This window comes from Condylura cristata, unplaced genomic scaffold (genome assembly GCF_000260355.1).
Source record: "Condylura cristata isolate star-nosed mole 26May11 unplaced genomic scaffold, ConCri1.0 scaffold00003, whole genome shotgun sequence".
NCBI lineage: Eukaryota > Metazoa > Chordata > Mammalia > Eulipotyphla > Talpidae > Condylura > Condylura cristata.
This window is the reverse complement of record NW_004567104.1, coordinates 48,121,789-48,143,386: the sequence shown is the minus strand read 5'-3', so window position 1 is coordinate 48,143,386 and position 21,598 is coordinate 48,121,789. Positions and strand designations below refer to the sequence as shown.

The 21,598-nt window shown below is 37.6% G+C and overlaps 1 protein-coding gene across 1 annotated transcript in view; it reads left to right on the top strand.

Moving 5' to 3' along the window:
• The first annotated feature begins 2,595 nt into the window (after positions 1–2,595).
• The window catches only part of CMSS1 (cms1 ribosomal small subunit homolog (yeast)), a 326,190-nt gene continuing 307,187 nt past the window's right edge, over positions 2,596–21,598 (top strand). Inside the window, exon 1 of the mRNA XM_004675257.2 lies at positions 2,596–2,800. Coding sequence (XP_004675314.1) covers positions 2,737–2,800 — 64 coding nt within the window. The 5' untranslated portion in view covers positions 2,596–2,736. The remainder of the gene's footprint in view (positions 2,801–21,598) is intronic.

Genomic DNA, 21,598 nt, shown 5'->3' with positions numbered 1-21,598 from the left:
GGTGTGGTACATAGTACAAAGACCTCCAATAAGAAGTGTTGGGAAGAATGAAGAGTTTAAAAAGAAGCTCTACTATACTACTGGTGGGAATGTAAACCATTGCAAACATTATAGAACATTATCTGTATTTACTTTAAAAAAAAAAGTGGAGGGGCCATCCTTGGCTCAGTGGGTTAAAGCACAGCACTAACAAGCTAACACCACTTGATCATGAGTTCGATCCCCAGCCAGGGAGGTGACCCACATGGCGTGGCAGACCTCTCCTGACCTGCCCGCTGCTCCCCTCAGCAGTGTACTTTCTCAGTTGGCCTGTTCTGCTCCCCACTCTGTCTCTGGTGAATCCTCTCACTGGCCCTGCATCTCTGGCCTGTACCCTAGTTCTGTATGCATAAATAAATAAATCTTAAAAAAAAAAAAAAAGAACATCTGGAAATGAAATACCATACAAGCGAGCAATTCCATTCTTGGAGAATCTATCCAAAGAAAATGAGGCCATCAACCCAATAAAGTACATACTCTATAATGTACACAACAGTATTATTACAATAGCTAAGGCATATAAACAACCTAAGCCCACAGATAAAAGATTAGGTTAAGAATGTATGGTATATCTGCATAATTAAATACTATTCCCCTACAATGACAGTTCAAGGGAACTAAGTGTATTAAAGCAAGTAAGGAAAAAGGACAAGTAATAGATATTTACATAGTGAGTAATTTGACAAAACTAAATACCTGTAAAAATTACGGGACACCAATAAATGAAGTGGGGATTCTGATGTTAAGAGGTAGAAAGTGGAAAATAGGTCATAGGGATATAGTGATAGTGATGAGGAAAAAATTTATAGTGGTGGTATTACAGGGTAGCCCAGAGTGGACTGGGCCTCCTATCTGTGGGGCCTCACCTTCGTGCTCACAATTCAATTATACTGCAGGTACACACAAAAGGGTCAATAACGGATTTATTTCCAAAAGGGGAAAGGAATAGGAAACAACCCAGGGAAAGAGAGCGGGATACAAAGTAACTGGAATACCTTACCAGCTAGGCTGACTGAAAACGAGTCATTTGGTCAGAGAGCTGTTTCCCAGGCGAGAGAGCAAGAGAGCTAGAGATGCAATCTCGTCCTATTTATCCCCCCAAATGTCCCAGAATTCCTGCTAGCTCTGCCCTTGGGTCCTCGCAGTTCTCTTCCTGATACTTCTGTGTGGTTGTAGTTTCCAATCACTGGAGTAGGGGGCAGAGTCCAGAAAGCTGGAGTAGGGGGTGGGGTCCACAAGACTCTGCAGAGTTCTTTCAGGACATCCTTCCACTTAACAATTCCCCCTTTTTGATTTCATACCACCATATCTATGGTGGCACAGATCACAGGGTGTAGTCTTCATAGACAGTCTCCATAACACTTCCAGTTTTTGTAAGGTTTCCAGCTGTGGGGAAAAAAATCTATAGTGTTGATAAAAATAATAAAAATCTAAATGTTAAAAAATTTGAAAGAAAAAAATACCATAGCAAGAAATAGGCTCTGTTGATTGATTCCATCAAAGACACAGTACCTAGTACAACCTCTGATTGGGATTACTCTTTGAATAAATTGCAGTAATCCACCTTCATTTGCTATGGTCTATCTGGCTTTGGAAGCATCATGCTCGTAAACTGAAACCATCCCTCCCCGCCTCCCCCAACCTTTAATCCTTTTAGCTTGGAATGAGATAGCACTTCCCATTCTCTTTGTCAAGGAATGGGTGGGGTAGATAGTTTTAGGGATTTCGTCTTGGCCCTTCCTAAACCTTCCTAGGTCAGAGAATCAAAGTGATGGATCTGTCAGCTGTTAAGCATATCCATCTCAATTATGTACTCTACAACTGAAGAAATGACAATAAGTTGAAGGATCCATTGTAGACACGGTGATAGATATTTGTGCTAGTGTGCTATCACCCAACCTCTGCATACCCCACTCTAACAGGTGGTTATGGTGGCATTCCAGATTCCCCCTGACAGTGTAATTTATCCTGTATTCAACAAATCTTGAAACAGCTAGGTAATTGTTCATTTCCCCAGTGAACAATTACTCTGAAAGATAGTAACAGGTCCCACTAGAAAAGATCTAAGTACACAATCCTTAGGGCTTTCCTGAACAAGACCTTCCGGACCAATGAACATTTTCTTTACTCAGATCATATTGAAAGAGTATTACTCACATCTACAACTAAGGTCCAACGTTCACGATCTTGAGTTCCTATGCCAAGTATTATAAGAGCAGATTGCAAACAGACTCCCAAAACACACCACTGAAAACACACCCACGTGCTCAAGTCATTTCCCGGGTTTCAGGTTCTTTGAAAAAAAAAGAAAAAAAGAGAGAGAGAGTTGTCTTAGCATCCTGTTTCACAGTTTCGCCAATATCCTTTCAGCAAAAATAAAATATAGGCAAAAATTTTTAAGTAAGTCCCCAGAATATGAAAATATTTTTTGTCTTATGTGTTGTATTATCTTTCTGCTTTTGGGGAGGGATTTGTTTTGCGTCTCTACAAGGATTCCGCCAAGTGTGGAAACTGAGAGGCGTAGGTGCGCCTGCCAGGGAGGCGGGGCGAAGTAGTGACGTCATCGCACGGGGCGGAGGCGACAGTTTCTGAACTGAGGCTCCTCGTGTTGCGACGCCGGCCGCCGCTTTCTGAGGCAGCGTGTCTTCCAGACACTTTCTTCTTTCCCCTGTCTTCCGACTAGAATCCCGAGCCGAGATGGCAGACGATCTGGGAGACGAGTGGTGGAAGAACCAGCCGACAGGAGCTGTGAGCAACTCAGGTACCGACTCTGCCGCGCGCCTGCGGGGCCTCACTTTCCCCGCCTCAGCCCTCCTAGGCGCCTCAGCCTGTCAGCCGCTGACTGTCACGTGTGTGGACCCCGCGGGGGTGCGCACCGCTAAGGCAGCGCTTGATGGTCTCTGAGAGGGTGGTGCGACAGACAGGAGAAATAGACAAGTGTGACATTTCCTTTCCTCATCTACCCGTCAGAAAGGATCCTTTCCCAAGCTTTATTTTTATTTTACTTATTTCTTAACGGGTGAGGCAGTTTTCATGAAGACGGACTGGTTAGGTATGTAGTTAAGGGTAATGCTCGAAATAGTTTCAGACTACTTCAGCTCGAATCGCTACTCCAGCTTTCTGAAACTGTTGTTTCTGTCTCTCTCTCTCTCTCTCTTATTTTTTGGTAAAATAAAATACTAATTGTATCTGTTTCATAAGGTTGATGAAAAGATTAAATGAAGGTAACATAAGTGAAGCACTTCAACACTGTGATTGGCAACTAGTATTTGCAGGGTGGACATAAGCTGTATCCTTGTATTGTTCCTCTTTATCATGTAATTTCAACCATATAATTGCGTTTGAATTCACCTATTATACAGAGGAGAAACATGAGATCTAAAGATTGGAATCTGAAACAAGATTGGAATTCAGTTAACAGCACAATACAGTGTTTATTAGCCTGTCTTATATATACCACTAACGACCCAGTGAGCATTCACCCTTAATAGTGTAACATTAAATAATTCTCCATCCCAGACTGGCCATAAACATTTCAAGTCCCATTGAGGCTCAATATGTACTTACAGTTTTTATCACTCTTTAAAGTACACCTTTTTTCTCTACTAGGTTCTAAGTTTTTTGAGCACAAAACCAAAGTTCTGATTCATGTCTACAGGCCACAGGACACTGGCATGATTGACACTTGATGCATATTTACTGGCAAAAAAATGTTGTATAGAAGCAATACAATTTTATTTCAGCCATTGTGTCCAGAGGGCAACTTTCAGTTACATACTGAGTAGATGTCATCTTTAAAAAAGTAGCCAATTTACAGCTTTTTGGATTAAACATCCTCATGCTTTTGCCACTTTGTTTTGAGAAAATATGTATCTTTTTTTGCAACCTGTAGAGTTAAAAATTTCCTTTCATAATCTCCACTTCCCCCACACTCAGGTGTTAAAGCTTATATTTTCTTGAAGGATAGAGGCTATTTAAGAAATAATTGAATTCCCTTTGAATGTGTGAGGGAGATTCTAGTTCTTGGTTCCAGTCCTGCATCTTAGCCTTCTAGCTGTGTGTTTTCCAATTAGTTTCACCCCTTGGGAGGAAATCAACATTGAATAACTACTGGATGTGTCAGCTGTTTTCATAAGTGAAAATTCATTTAATCTTTATAGTGTTTTTAAAAGGCATTACCTTCATTTTTTTTTTAAAGATTTATTTATTTATGTATATGGAACTGCGTACAGGAGAGATGTGTAGGGGCACTGAGAGGACTCACCAGAGACAGAGTGGGGAGCAGAACAGGCAGATCAACAAAGTACACTACCAAGGGAAGACAGGAAAGGTCTGCTGCTACATGTGGGTCACTGGGGATCGAACTCACACTGGATGGGCTGTGCCTCACTTGCAGTGCTGCACTTTAATCTGTTGTGCCCCAGTGAAGGCCCATTACCTTTATTTTTATAGAAGACAAGCTGAAGGATACTAATATCCTTAGGAACACACAAGGAGGTGGTCTGAGAAGAGGATAGTCAAGTGTACTTGTATTTCAAAGGCACACTTACTAACAATAGGTGGCTTCATTGGGCCTCAGTATAATTATCGATAAAAGGAGGTATCCGCAGAGGTCTTCTTCTTAAAGGTTCTATCAACCAACAAGTCTAAATGTTGAATCTGGGAGAACTTTTTAAAGTGCTATAGTTTCCTTCCTCCAGGTTGCCAGGATTCCCAGGATTATGTTGGAGTCCCTAGGCTCAACTTTCTCTTAGGTTCCTTCTAACTGTAAGATTAAACTTTGAAAATTACTAACATTAAATTTTTGTTTACAGGTGACTTGCCTAACTAATTTGTATAGCATTGCTAATTTGAGTGAAATAACAGCTATACCAGATAAGATCTTCCTACAGGAAGTATCTGGGTACATAGAAGACACCAATAAAGTATCTGCTCATTAAGCCACAACTTGGAGATCTCATCTAAAGGAACTCATCTAAGAATGCAGAAGTCCTTGTCTAGTAACATTTTATTCTAACTATATTTGGTTTTGTTTTTATAAATAATGTTTTGAAAGGGGCCAGTGGACTTTTGCTTTGTAAATGAGTGAATAATTCCTATGAGTGAATAATTCTTACTGGCGACGGCTTTTATCACCAGTAAATTTTGTTGTGATAATCATTTTATAGTATCTCCTCCAAATCACATTGCCTTATGCTGAATTCATTCTGGAAGTTATGAGTTAGGGGAACACCTTGAATCTTTCAGACCTGAATAAGTCTTTCCTACCCTCCACCTCACCCCAGCTCTTTTCTCATACTAAAGTTAGGCCTTTATAGTATTTGACCTATAGGCAGCCATGAATTGCAAAGCATTGCAACTACTTGCAAAACTCAAAATTGAAATATTTACCATAGATGTTGACAACATGTTTTTTTTTTTTTTCAAAATTATTTATTTAGCTCTTATGCTTGATCCCATTTTAGACACAATAATGGAATTAGAAGAAAATATAATCTGTTCATATTATGGGATTTATACATTGTTGTGGTTCAGTCAAAGTAAAGAAAATTATATTGTAAGATACATATTTAGGGGCAGAAAACCAAAAACCAAAAAGCCAACAGGGGCAGGATAAATTTTAAAAGGCAAGGGGAAGCAATGAGAGAAAGCTGCATTACTAGCCATCATTCTGGCTTAAAGACTGTGTAGCAAATGGGCCCACAGGTAACCTTATGGGTTAGTTTTACTTTATACAATTTTCATGATTCTTACAAATGACAAAATAGTTGACTTGATAAGTTTTAACAATTACCACCAATTATTTCTAAATTTATACCTATTTCTCCAAATCACATACAAATTTCCTATATGTCTGTATCTTTCTGTAAAAGTAACAGGGATTTGGACAGCCTAGAAATACTTCCTCAGATTCAGCAATAGCAAATGCATTGTTTGGTGGCACAAATCCTTTGACCTGTTCTTGACTGATATTCTTTAGTTGACTATTTTATCATTTATAGAATTACAAATTTTACTAAATAAATCACAAACGGCTTAAAACAGTTAACCCATTTTCATCAACTTCTGTAGAGTATTTAAATTGCTACTGTTGTTTTTAGAAATTAGTTGATTAAATTCTTCTTCAGGCTCATTCCTGAGTTCCTTGTTAGTCTAGTTCAGGGTAGACCAAAGGCCATTAAATTCTTTTTGTATAAGGCCACATGATAAATATTTTAGGCTTTGCTTACCAGTCACTGTTGCAACTACTCAGTTTCTGCCATTGTAACATAGAAGCAGTCATAGACAATATGACTAAATATGACTGTGTTTCAATAAAACTTTATATGAACAATAAAATTTGAATTCCATGTAACATTTTCCTTACAAAATATTTTTCTTTTCATTTTTTCCCCAACAATATAAACATGTAAAAACTATTTTTAGTTATGCATTATGCAAAAACAGTGACTGGATTTGGCCATGAGCCACAGTCTATGGCCCCATTTCCCAGATTCAGTGTCTGAGCCTGAGCTTTGTACACATGTCCCTAATTGCAGGAATTTGAAACATGCATCAAAACAATTGTGCTTTACATCACTGGTTCCATTATTTGTCCATGATTATGAGACATATATTAGAGTAGTTACATTCCTGTTGAAATCAGATATCTGCTTTTAAAAGAAGTTACAAAATTAGTTCAAAAATTATTGAAGCTACATAAAGTGCTGAGGAAAGACTAGCATAAACATATCAGGCAATTAAAAACTTTGTTACAAACTAGATTTTCATTCACCTGCATTTTTATCTGCTTCCTTTTAAAATTTAATTGAAGTCATTCTAAAATTTGTAAGATAGCTTCTTTTCATTGTTTCTCAAAGGCGTCATATTTCTGCAGAAACAAGATTATGCCAAGGATACAGGATTTTTTATATTTCAGTTGTGTTATAAGTAAAACACCATTTCATTGAACTTCAAATAGTATTCCCAGTTCTGAGTTATTGTTATTTATGCATTTTTATTGTATTACATATTGATTAATATAAGCATGCTTTTTGCTTGGTGATTCTTTTGTTAAAATACTGGTTTTTTTTTAATGACTTTTTGTCTTAATGGGATTAGAATTTGTATTACCTTTGAAAAATGGGCTTCTACAGCTTACCATAGAATTGTTGCTTTCTTCCTATCCTTCTAAAAAAGTATTTTATACTATATCTTGTCATTTTCTTGCTTTCTCTTGAACTTATGCAAACTACATAAACCTATACTTTAAAGAGTCTTCTTTAAGTAATTTTGAAATCTTTGACAACTTATTTTGGGCTCCTCTTCAAGGTAAATGTTTCCAGGGTATTTTGCTTTTCTTGGAGTATTGTTGATGCTTATTTATCTTGTCTTCAGCGCTTTGGATTTCCACTGTTGGGAAGCCAATGTTTTTTTTTCCATTCGCATAATATCAGTGTTGGATGTCACCCAGCATAACTGCTTTTCCTACCCTATCATACATGGCCATCTCTTAGCACATTTTCTCACTAAGTCTTGATTGAATGGCCTTACTCTCTCTGTCTCTCTCTTTTACTCATATGCTGTTCACTTAACATTAGTGCTATGTCAGCACAGTGCTAAGCACTCTACACAATGGTCCTACCACACCATGAGTCTGTTACTGTCCTATTACTGCCCTGCACATACCTTTGAACTTTCTCTAATATTATTTTTGGTGTCACAGCTTTATCACCTTCTTATAGTGTGCTTCCTTCCACTATTCTCTTACTGCCTTCTTTAATTTAGACTTTCCCACTTCTGGCTTTTATTTTACCTGACTCCTGTATCTTTGTCCTCTACCACTTTCCTGTTGGGACTGCTGCATATCATCCCTCTCTATGGCTTATATAACTTACTATTGCCCAGACTTCCAACTCCTCTTCCTCCTTGAAATTGGAGTGGACTTGGGAGACTTTTGTATGGTGGCATCAATAAGTTGAGTGTGAATTGACTGGTTTAGTGTGGAGAGTAGCAGTTCCATTATTCCTGCTCTGCTGCTTCCAACCCAGGACATCGAACTGCAACATTATTCTTAGTCATGAAGATTTCTACCAGGATCATACCTCCAGGTATTGGTGCAGGATCATAGAGAATAATGGGTTCTACTACACATAGAGTTGTTTTCTTCTTTTTCTGAGACTTTGTGGAATATAATAACTGTCTCCTGCAGAAATGCCTTATTTATCTCAAAGCATCATTCTGTTACTCTGTCAATATTGAGTTATTGACACAACTTTTTACTGATTCAGTAGATAGTGAAAAGTACTTTGTGAAAAGTAATGCCGAGGTTAGTTTACTATGTCCTACCTTGTAGATAGATGGCTAGTTGAATTCATCAGCATTCTGAACCAGACACAGATGGATTATCACAACTGGAACAGACCTGAAGAATTTTTCAGCGTTCTTGTTTTGTTTTACAGATGAGAAACTCAATGTCTAGACTAATGAATGTCAAACTCACTCAAATAAATGAAAAGCTAGGCTTGGAATTTGAGCCTCCTTATTCTAAGTTTTGTTGAATTGAATGACTATACATTGATTCAGAGAGCGGTATTAAAAAAAGTCCTCTGAGAACAAATTGTTGTCTTTTTGTTAAACATCTGTACAGTGATTCTTATCTTCCTAAAATATCTCAATATTTGTGATCATTGACTCTCAAATGCTCTAATTGCTGTAGACAACAATAATACCTATCTATTTAGCAAGCCTAACAATATGATTCCTTTCCCTAGTATATGCAGGAGGGTCAACTGATGGATCAGATCAACCTCACAAATGATGTGTTTAGTTATTACTCATTTTGTTGTTCCTTTCTAAGAATTACTACTTCTTTTTCATTCCTGGTCACAAAGAAGTCATTTTAATTTCCCTTCCATTTTGATGGAAATAATCTGACTTTCTTGAAGCAGAAAGGAATCTCACTGCCACATCTTCTTTGCAAAATATAGCACAGTAAAGTTCTGTGGAGTGAAAGGTTACTCTTAGGTTTACCAGAAGATTTTGAACTGTCTCAGTGAACTCAGCCCTTTCCAAGGCTAATGATAGTCTGTCTTTGGGTTGGGTTGCAAATGATTAATTAGGAAGATTTGGGATGTACATCTGGTCCTGCTTGTGTGTAAATGTGTATACATACAGGTAATGTAAGTGTAGAGGTACCACTCTTTCAGGATGATATTCACCAGATACAGCAACCTGTGAATGAGCCCTCAGTCAATTTGCTGCTTCACTATTTCCTGGAGATTTCAGTCTTCTTCTTTGGCCTTCATTGGTGCCAATCAACTTTCCACACATTTCTGTAGGTAAATGTATCCAGGAAGTGAATTGATAGGACTTACCTTTTCCCTCCTACATGAAGGAAAGTATTGGAGGTGACAGTCCTTATGATGTGTAACTTCCCATAGCCAGTGTAGTGAGTAAATTTATCTGTTGACCCTGGGGAAGCTTTTGGGGAAAGCTTAGTTATGCCTGTAGATTTTGGCTTACGGCTCCATGTTGGGATTCTCTGCTTGCATATCTCCTTGATCTTGAATTAAACAGAAGAATAAAAGGTACAATTAGTGGTATAGTTGATGAGAAAGCAGACATTGTTCAGCTTGTAGGACTTGGCTCCTTTGAAAGTGCTATTTTCTGGGGACATATCAGATTAAAGATTGAAGAGAAAGATTTCAGGAAAGTAATTCTTTTTTTTTCATTATTAAAAAATTTATTTATGCATATAAGAACTGAGGTGTAGGCCAGAGGTGAGAGGTGGGGATAAGAGAATTCACCAGACAGAATGGGGAGCAGAACTGGCAGATCCACTGAAATGCATTACTAAGAGGTGCAGCAAGTGAGACAGGAGAGTTCTGCTGCATCATGTGGGTTCCCTCCCTGTCTGGGGATTGAATTCCTACTGCAGTGGCTGCAGATAGCTTCATAGTGCTGTGTTTTAACCCCTTGTGCCACCAGGGAGAGAGCCCAGAAAGGTAATACTAACACCATATGCTGTGCATATGTTTGTGTATGACCCTTGATGTAAATACTGGTGTACTTAGAGATAAATAAGTTATGTTTCTTTTTGGTAAGTTATATAGAAGATAACCAAAAGTAGTATCCTAAGTTAATCTTAAAGGCCATGTAATTGCTAAAGAAAGGTTAATTTCAAGTGAGGGTCAGAGAGAGCTTCATGAATAACATAGCATTTGACTTGGATCTTCAAAAACTTAGAATTTTAAATAGCTGGAATGGTAGAACATTCCAGAATTCAAGAGAGTATTTTTTGGCAGTGACCCTCATGTAGGAAATTGGACACAGTTGAAAATTGGAGTAACTTCAAATTAGATTGTATTGAAACATATAAAGGGAATGTAGTCTAGGACCAGATAGGAAAATTGTACCTGTTTATATAGACAGTGTGGATATGTGGCTGGAGGATAATAAGGACATGTGTTGGGGAAAGACATACTGTGGAAGTAGAGTTATATTAACATTTGTTCACTATTGAACATGAGGGATGAGAGTGGAATCACAGATCACTTGAATGATCTAGACTGGGAAAGTGAGTTGTGGAGTATGAAAGGATGAAAGCTTGACTGAGTTCATATTTACTTAGAAATGTACTTTATTTTTACTTCCTATGGAAAATACTCTTAGGATAAGAAATTTGTTGGTAAAGGAATGTGAAAAAATATCTCAGCTAACTACAGTTCTCCCATTATAACCCAAATTGGTAATTGTTATTTTTCTCTACTTGGTTGAATCATCCTTCCCTTACTATGGGGTCAAAATCTTTTAAAGGTCCTCTCTAGTGGTGCAGCGAATTGGAATGTAGCACCAAGAAGCTAGCCCCCGCCACTTCAGCATGAGTTTGATCTCCAGCCAGGGAGGTGACCCACATGCGCAGCAGACCTTTCTTGACTTGCCCACTGCTCCCCTCAGTAGTGTACTTCCATTGGTCAGCCTGTGTTCTCCCCACTCTGTCTCTGGTGAATCCTCTCACTGCCCCTGCACCTCTAGCCTTTAACCCAGCTCTGTATACATAAATAAAATTAATCTTTTTAAAAAAATCCTTTAAAAATGCATTATTCTGGGCCCTCCCTGGTGGCACAGCAGGTTAAAGCACAGCACTAAGAAGTTTAAGCCACTTCCGCATGAGTTTGATTCCCGCCTGCTCTGGAGGTGACCACATGGCGAGGCAGACCTCTCCTGATCCGCCTGCTACTCCCCTCAGCAGTGTACTTTGTCGATCTGCCTGTTCTGCTCCCCACTCTGTCTCTGGTGAATCCTCTCACACTCCGCATCTTTGGCCTGTACCCCAGTTTTGTATGAATAAATGAATAGATCTTAAAAAAATGCATTATTCTTTTCACCATAGATTTTTGATACTGTTTTGTGGGAGCTCTTACATTGTTTTTCACTTTATAGAAATTTACTTCTACATTTTTGTGTTGATAAAATACAGTGAAGTCCTGTTATATCTTTAGGTAAATAGTCACTTACTTAAAATGTCCCCTAGCTTTATAGTAGTATACTTTAAAGTATAGTAACTTTATATTTAGGTTTTCAAATAAATGCTGTACACACTTGGCTAAAAATATGATTCCTACAATTAAGCATAAATTCTATACAAAGTAATTTCTTTTGGTAATTTGGGATTAGTATTTTTGTGGACATTTTCTGGGTACTTAATCCTAAACAAAACAAAGGAGATGGTGATGTTCTGACAGTCTCCTTATCTAAATTGTGTTCCCTGACTTTCAGCCTGACTTTATGGTCTTATCTTCAGCGCTGAAATGTTCGGTCAACATTTTTTATCTCTCAAATAGGCAAGTCAGTTTTGTACTGAAATAAAACTGGGTGGCCAGTAAGGGTTTGGTGCCATGGCAGCCTCAATAAAGATTATGAGAGCAGTATGGTTCTGTCAGTACCTCCAAAACCCACATCATATGACTCATTAATTTTTTTTAAGATTTATTTATTTATGTGTACAGAACTGGGGTACAGGGGCCGTGAGAGGCTTCACCAGAGACTGAGTGGGGAGCAGGACAGGCTCTAACCCTAAAATTGCAGTTCATTTATACAGTATATACAGGAATACACATTTTAAATAAATTATCAGTGATTCAACTGATGCAGGTGAATAGCCTGCTACCCTTTGAGAAACACTGCATGAGTTGGACCTCCTGTAGATGTAAACTTTTAGTTTCTTTCATCTAGAATTCTGGCCTGCTTGGGTGTAGATAACTGAATACTGTGAGAAACTAGGTTGGATGTTCATGAGAATCCCCCTGGGCTTTTAAAATATGGTAGCTGTCTGTATCCCATCTTAGATCACACAGGTTTGGATTTTCTAGGAGTCCATAGGGATATGTAAATTTCTAGTGCGTGTTACAGGTTATTGAGAACAAAAATCTCTGATACATTTGTTGGCATGCAATACAATATTGATGGAACTTGCTTCTCTGAAGTGATACTAAGACCTAAAGACAATGTGGGTGGTAGTCATAGGTAGGGGTCAGTTACCTAAGGAGCTCTCATTGCTTTTATTGATGATTCAATTAATTTGGTTTTCTTGAGAACCTTGGTTTCACTACACAGTTTTTGCCTCTAGATGGCAGCAAAGGCTTTTTATTTTATTAGGACAACCCTAGGTGTCATTACAAAATCTTAAAAAAAATATGATGCGGGCCCTCCCTGGTGCCGCAGCGGGCTAAAGCACAGCACAAAGAAGCTTAAGCCACTTCCGCATGAGTTTGATCCCCGCCTGCCCCGCAGGTGACCACATGGCGAGGCAGACCTCTCCTGACCCTCCCGCTGCTCCCCTCAGCAGTGTACTTCATCGATCTGCCTGTTCTGTACCACACTCTGTCTCTGGTGAATCCTCTCACCCTCCACATCTCTGGCCTGTACCCCAGTTCTGTACGAATAAATAAATAAATCTTTAAAAAAAAAATATGATGCTGTGGTGGGTTGTTTTTTTTTTTCTTGCTTGAATTTTATTTTAAGACAAGTTTTAGAAAATGAGGTATGGAGTTTTAAAATGTGTCATCTCTTGGATCCTTATTATAGAGTGTTATGTCAAATACCTCCAAGAAAATTTTATCCAAATTTGGAATGCTATTGCAAGAAGAATCCATCCATATTGACTCTTTTAAGACCACACAGTGAATATTCTACTCAGAGTTGGAGGTTCCTGGGTTTCATCAGAAAGCAGATGTCTTGGAGGAGATTAAAAGAATTTGAAAACTCATTCATAGAAAAAAGATTTTTTTTAAGTTTAAGTTTCATCAGCATGGAGATTGGGGTTTGAAATGGATTACCCGTCTTAATGGATGCCTAGTTCACTGAGGCAGAGGCGTTGGCTTTATCTAGGGAACAGCAGAAAGAAATGTGTAGAAAGTATTGTTAAATTCTAAAAATGTTCATTTATAGGTCTATAAGTTCTAAAAAGAAATCAAGCATTCTTCAGGACTCTGAGGTTACAGCAAATCACTAGCTGACCAAAGAAACACAGAAAGGTGAACATGTTTTCATTTTGATTTAGCATTTTTGGGCTATAGCCCAGTTTCTACTGGATCCTTGTGTTTTTTAAATTATCATGGAGGACAAACATCTGAAAATTTACCAGAGCAAAATCAGCATTTATGGGAAAGCTATCAGAGCCTGGAGTCAGGTTATTTCCTTTTCTCTAAGTAAAATTAAATTTGCAAGTTTTTTTGAACACTCTGGAAATGTATTTTGTAGGAAAGCATTGTTACCTCAGGAATGTTCCTGACTCCAGGGAAAGCAGGAGCACCTCACTACACCTTTAGCTCTAAAAGGTGATCATTCAACTCATATCATTCTGGTTTGTGTTCACTGGGGTGGTGCAGGGGAGGGGTTAGCTTCAGGGCTGCCTTACCTCAGTGAACCAGCGGTGGAATGCTTGGTCAAGGCCATGTGTTATCAGAATGATAGTGTCTTGTGTTTTTGTTTTTAATTCTGTTTAATGGGAAAGTACAATAAGTAATGATGATGAATATAGTGATGAAAAGGAGGAAATGCTGAACTGGAGAAAAATGTCTTTTATATTATTGCCTTCTTTTGTCTTTTGTATTATTTGATAAATCACTGCTAAATTGCTTTTAAAAATAAAGGAAATAACAGATAATGAATCTGGCAGCTAACCCAGAATTTTATATGCTGTATTGGCTTTTTTCCTCTTGATTTTCTCAGAACTTCCTCATTTCACAATAAAGCTTTATCAGTGAGGTTTTTACAGTTTTATATGGCAAGAGATCCTTCAAAAGGAAACTCTATAGCTTGATTAGCTCATTTCTGTTAACCTCCAATGATAGAATGTTTGGTTTTAAATAGAGTTCCTGTGATAGGATTTCTACTAAAGACTTGTCCAGTTTCTGAAGTGAAGGCTAGAAGAAATTGGTGCCTTTAATGTAACATGTTTTGTGGTTGTCCCTAGTCACTTTCCAATATCTTTGGTAATTATACCGTGGGCAATGAGGGTGATTCAAGAATAAACATTTGAAGAACAGTTTTCAAAATATTCCTAACTTAATTGCTTCCATTTTGTGCCCAGACACATAGGCATCACATATAGAAATAATGTGTTAAAATAAATATACTACCTTTGAACTAGTATCTTTCTAAAAAGTTACCGCCTTTTTGTTCATTTGCCAGCTGTTTTATGTTTTTTTGTTTTTGTTTTTAGTATCCTTTCCTAGTTCTTTCTTATTACGTCATTTGCACCCATTCACTATTTGGAAATTGTCCACAGGTCTTTTACAACAGTCTAGGATTAGCGGCTGGAGTACAGGCTGCAGAGCCAAACAAACAGTCCTGGGTCTCCACAATAGCCCTGGCACCAGCTCATTGTCCTGTGTGCCCTTGCACTAGCTGGCTAATGAAGGCAGACATATTTCTCATCTATAGATCTTATCTGTGACCCAGATTATCTACTTGCAAGTTGTTTGAGACCCAGCTTATCTACTTAAGAGTTGTTTGAGAGATATTATATTAGAAAGTCTGGCACCCCAAGTGCCAGAGAAATACCAGCAACATCAATGTCAGCATTGATATTAAATTTGTCTTTGTCTTTCCCTTATAGCTATTCTTAAGATGCCTGTTTTTTATCCTGATCATTACTTACCTTTGATTATTTTATCTTTCTTGTTTTCCTGTTTTATCCCTTGTTTTCCATGCTTTTCAATTAATTATTGGAGATAAATTACTAAGCATGGGAGTCAAGGCAGCTAAACAAGCAGTGTTGATTCCTGAACTATATTTCTAACCATCTCTGGCCCAGAAGAGGACTCCTTCACTTGCCCATTTTCCTCCTTATCCTTAGTATGGTTGTTGTGAGTCTTTCTTTTTTAGAGTTCATCTGAAAACATTACTTTCTACTCTTTTCTGTCTTTATCTTTTAATTGTTTGAAAATTGAAGCACTTAAAATACCACCTGTATAATTCTTTGGCCTTGACATTCTGTGACAAGAACAAGTGCAAGTCAACCATGACTACCTAGTGTGTTGTTAGTCATGGGAACCTACTGGTCTCAGTATTTAAGCCCTGGGTGATGTAGTATAGTGGTTCTTAAACTTTATATGCCCAATAATGACCCAGGGAGCTTGTTAAAATTCAGATTACTTATGAAGTATTTAATAGTCTGGGATGTGAGGATCTGCAGAGTCCTAAGTAATTCTGATAAAGGTGATCAGCGACTGTTTTTTGAGCAACATTGATACAAGAATTTAGAAAATAAGTCATAGCCAATTCTTGCTCTCAAGGGACTATATAGAATAAGTGAAGTGACAAGTAATTATAAGAAAATAATGAAGTGTTATAATAGAGGTAAAAAACAGGAGTGCTTTTGGAATTCAGAGGAAGATTGAAAAGTAAGAAAGCTTTTCTAGAGAGAGATGCACTGGAGGTAGGAGTAGGATTTCAATATAAGGAACAAAGAAAGAAGAGCATTTCAGTACTGAGAACATTATGAACAAGGGTTCATTGTAAGAAAACCTTGATAATAACTGGGAGGGTGAGGGTGCAGGTAGAGGTGTCAGTTATGTCCAGAATTTAGGGAGATAAAGAGGTGAGAAATGAAGGCCTGATGGAAGGTTTGGACCTTGGATACACAGTAATATATATGTTGATAAGTAACTCCTTTGGAGGGGAGAAGGGGGGAGTGGGATAAGAGAAGAACTGGAAAATGTAGCCAGTGTTATAGAAAGATCACTAGTCAAACAAGGGAGGGTTTAATTGAAGAGGTGAGTGTTCAATGTAATAGATTAATTATCTTTATAGTACCCTTGGTACGGAGGTCTAGATTTGAGGTATAGTAACACAAATAGGGTGGGAGAGCAGAGAAGAGAAAACGTTGGGACAGAAATGACTCATTGGATCTGGGGGATGAGCAGAAAAGTAGAGAATAGCTTCCAGTTATTGAACATTGGCAGCAGGGAAGATGGTGTACCATCACTAGAATGAGGCAAATAATAATCCAAGAGCAGCAGTGTACTGGGGCTTGGGCATACTGCTAAGCTTGAAGTGTAGTTGGACCTTCCATGTAGAACCATTTGGTACTGAAAATATGGAGAGGTTGCTTTGAGAATCATCTTGAGGAATTATTTATAACTTTCAAGTGGCAGATATAGCCAGGGAGAAAATGTAATTCCTCCTACCTTGCCATTTTTTTCTCTTATCAAAAGGAGAACTTTGAGAGGTGAGTTTTGTTGTTCCTTACCCTTTACCTACCACATTACTTCTACAGACCACTCATTTTACTAACTGATAAGAATGTAGCCAGATCTAAGAGCAACCCCCTAATAAGGCGAGTCTTCCTAATAAATACTTGAAAAATATTTGAATAGTGCCCAGATTGAACCATTATCCAGGGGCTGATTGGAGAACTAGGTGAAAGGAAATCCTGTCCTTCTCCTCAAGGTGCCAGGCTGGCCCTTTGGCCATTGTGTCTGGGCTGAGCAGACAGATTACATAAACTTGTAATCCATTGGGGGATCTGCCACTCCTTGGCACTCCTTTGACAGGATGCCTCTTCCCCACACCCCAAAGTACATTTCCTTCCTCATTGGTCATGAGGAAACCTGGAATATGTCCACTTGAAAGTTTGGCCAGAAAAAATAGCAATAATTAGCCATTGTTCTTTGTCCTCTCATTGCTCTTCTTAAAAGCTAAAATCATTGATACTGGCAGCATTTGTATTTTCCAAAATGTCTGTGGTAAGTATATACTCACTGTCACAGTGAGATGTCATCCTTCTCAGTGTGATCCCTTTCCCCATTGTCCTGAAGAGACTGTCAGGTGTTTAATTTTCCTATATCGTGAACCCTTTGCAGATTTGTTATAATATTTGATTAAAGTTACTTTCTATAAAAATGTACTTTTCTGAAGGTCTCAGATATGACTTAGGTCAGTGATTTCAGGGAAGAACACTATTAAAGGGCAAAGAATGAAATAGTTCTTTACTCTTTTAAAAGAGAAGGAAAAAAACCTAGCCAACTCATAATAATGAAGGGTAATTTGTTTCTCAGGTATTGTTTTGAGTTAGTTGAAGAGTAGCTACACTGAAGCAGACTTTCATATGCACTGAATTGGTATGAGAGATATATAGAAGACCAATTTGAAGACTTCCCTCTAACACAAATTTTATTTGGAATGCCTTCTTAGTTTACAGTTGTAATCCTGTGTTGGAAGCAGAACTGATGGAGACTGACAGGATTGAACAATAAAACTTCTCTACCATGAGCTGAGCAAATGCATATTGCTGTTGTTTTTCTTTTAAGTAATTTGGGATTCATCTAGCTTTCCTTACAAATTATGCTTGTAAGGTATTGCTTGAGAAATGAAAACCCTAAAATAGTATATACTATCTAGGAAGAATTTTTTAGGCTTCTGCAAAGATAGAAGTCTCACCATCTCTGTACTGAGTTGACAGTGTGTGTCTTTAGAGTCACATGGCTTTGATCCATTTGGCTGCCTTTCTGGGATTCTCATGTCAGTATCAGAACTGTCAGGTTAGCAGTCAACTTATAAAAATTGATGTGCATATTTGTGATACTGTTTTTGTGAATCATTTTCACTTAGTTCTGTTGCTTTTCATTTTGGCCACCTCTGAGGCCCATCAGGTACCTTCTGTTCTACACATGCTCAAGTTCATTCTTCATACCTGTCCTTTGTGCCTTTGCTTATAGAATCTTCTTTTAGGATTCGGTGGACTTTGCAGCTCTAGTGCTCTCTAAGTGTCTCGAGGATGAGGACTGCTTCTCCTCTTGCTTACTCCCACCTCCTACTCATAGAACTACCCCTAGGTCAGTCTTCTCTTATTTGTGTAGGACTGTGTCTCTCACTTATATTATCTCTTACTAATCTAACTGTAGTCTCAAGGAGTCAAAAGGGAAGATGGATCACTTTGATCTGTGATGTTGTGGTGTGAAAGGTTTCAGATGAGATGAAACTTGAGACTAGACTTTTCAGTTTGGGTCACTTGAGTAGAGAAGAGCATTTTTTTTTTTTACATGTAAAGCAATGGGAAGGAAGAAGGGGAAAGCCCTGCTTATATTGAGGGACATGCCAAGTATTCTACTAAAATGAAGCAGAGTGCAAGGAGCTAATTTTGGGCAACCTGTCTATCCCATAAGAGTAGAGGATCCAGTTTTATTAATAGCATTGATGCCTGAATCGTTAGTTGAGCATAGCAGGTTGTTTGACACCTGCTATCGCTGTTTTTCTCCTAGCTCTCAAGCCCTCTATATAACACCTTAGCATTGTTTGGAAACGGTCCAGAACACTCAACCAAAGAGAGCATTTTGGATGAACCAAACCAAGTGACTCCATTCATCATAGGCCACAGTGAAGGAAATGGAAGTAATATAGTGATTCATTAAAGTTCCCAAATCTTAAACGTTTAAAATTCATTTTTATTTGGATTTAATTCCATGTCTCTATACTTCTAATGGGTTCCTCCATTCTTAAAGCTAAATTAAGAATGGTAAAGTTTTTATGTAGCTTACCTTCAAAGGTAGTTTTTGTTGAGCAGTTGAATAAAAAGAATCCTGCAGAATAAGACTTGTTTTTAATGCCAGCCACTGGAGGGCAGAATAGTCACACTTCCTGGGACAGGTATAATTCATTGTGATAGCCTAGGGCTAGCATTAGATACACTTGCTGATATTTATCAATATAGGAATTTCCAAAGCAGTGGGGTTACTAAACTTGGGGGTGAAGACTGATCAGCAAGGACTGGACTTTGCTAAAAATGAAGTTTCCTGTGTCCTATCCTCAAGAGACTGATTTGCTAACTCTAGATGCAACATTGGGGGTTTTCTCATACATATATCTTAGAATTTGCTTTGAGAAGAAAGCGACCTTAATATTTTATCCATTCATTTTTGCCTGGTTATCTTTTTCTTTAGGGTTACAAAGCAAAATTATTATTTTGGAGAAGAAAACTTAATAATATAAACCAAAATAGAGGGAAACTAAAATGTTCATTTAAAGGTTGCTTCCTGTCTTCAACAAGTTTCTAAAGGGACTTACTTTCTAAAGATTCATAATTAGAGAAGCTTCTAAAAACATGTTTTTGTATGGCTATATACCAAAGTCTATACACATCACAGAATCTTTAGAGTGTAAGTATAATAAAACTTCTCAATACCCATTTTATGATCATTCAGGGTACAACCTAATTTTACCCTTTGGGGGTCATGGCATTGTAAAATGCAGTTGCACAGTAGTGTTTATGTAATCCTGTCATCATCTTCAATATACACAGAGACTTTCCTGTGTATGTAAAGAGCCACATTGGATACACATTGTCTTTCTTGTAAAAGTGATGATTTTACTTTTGACGGTGTCCCTAGAAAGCAGTAGCATCCTCATGGGGAAAGTTTTGCACATGAAAAGAAAAATGTAGTAAAATCACTCAAATCTGTGTTAGGATGCTGCAGCTCAAAAATTGAAGAGCTAGGTTGATTGAATAAAATGAACCTTTATTCTGAGACTAGACTTTGATCAATGAAAACAAATACTATTTTTTCTTTTCATATAAACTGTCTTTTGCAAGCCTCTCATGGATCTATTTCCCTCCAGGAGTACATATAAACTTTCACCCTCACATATCGCATATAAAGATTTTCCATTGTCATGGTTTTAAGGATCTTCTGTGATTATGTGTTTATGAAAAAGAAACGCCACCCCCACACATAGATATAAAAAAAGAATTTTTCAATTAAAGGCTAAGAAATCTAGAATGGTTTGTTTTTATATACAATTTGAAAGGGAAGATATTTTTCAGAAATTATTGTCTTTACCACAAATTTTAATTGACAGATTGTCTCTGCCATGAACTTTTACATATATATATATACACACACACACACACACACACACACACAGACATATACATATATATTTCATGCATCTGCTAGTGATCCTAAATTTTGATGTTCATATGAATTATATAAAATTATGTAAAACAAATTTGCTTCCTTGTTTGGTAAATTTCCAGTATTGATTGTTAACACTTGGGAAGCCTTTTTATAGTTAATATCAGAAGACAGGAGAACTTGTGTATTGTAATCGTGGAGCACAGGTTTGTAGTGCTAACTTTATATAGAGAGTTGCTCTGGCTCACATCAGTTAAGAAATTGAATCCTTATAAAATAGATGTGCTAGTGAATAGTCCAGATCTGTGTGTCCAGTGTGGAACTTCTGCTTGGGACAGCTGAGAGGAACCTAGGGGTGACAGGAGTCCTTTGGCTGGTCTTGTCTACCTCTATCCATTTCCCCCATGCCATGGAAGCATTTTTTGTTCATGTCATTATATAATAAAGGCTTTAAAAACACTGGAAAGACTTGGTTTTTTTAATTCTTCCTAATTTCTGTTCATAATTTTTATGATAATTTGTTACATACATGTTTTATACATATATAGTATATTTACCTGCTGTTATAATCAAGAAAAAAATCTCATAGATCAGAATTATCAATGTCTATGTCTTTGTGAAATGATGTAATTCCTTCTAACACTCTAGTCCAGGGCGACTTAAAAATAGTAATGAAAAACATTTAGACCATCATGTATTTTGTAATACAGTTGGGTCACTGCTGATTCCCAAGATAAATGTGTTTAAACAGAAGTTTTCTCATTCATCACCAACCTCAGCTTTCATCCAAATTTATTTAATGATGATGCAAGCCCACAGTGTTAGTGTTGTAGTCCATCACCATGGAAGTGTTTCTGTCAACAAATCCTTGCTTTGCTATCATGAAATTGATTTTGCAGGGGAAAGGAGAATAATTGTGAAAGATTTCTTTTACTTCTGAAAATCTTTAGTTTGCCTGGATGTCTAAATGAATCATATTTAAAATGAATAATAAATTAACCACATTAAATTAATAGTTGTGAAGTTGGAGAAGGGAAAAATTGTCTGCAATCATTTTTATGGAATATGACTTGGAGACCAGACTGGTAACTTAAAGTGTTCTTCTGAAAGCTGTCATTCTTGGCATGGAAAAATGCAGATTTTGTTAGAGGATCCATGAA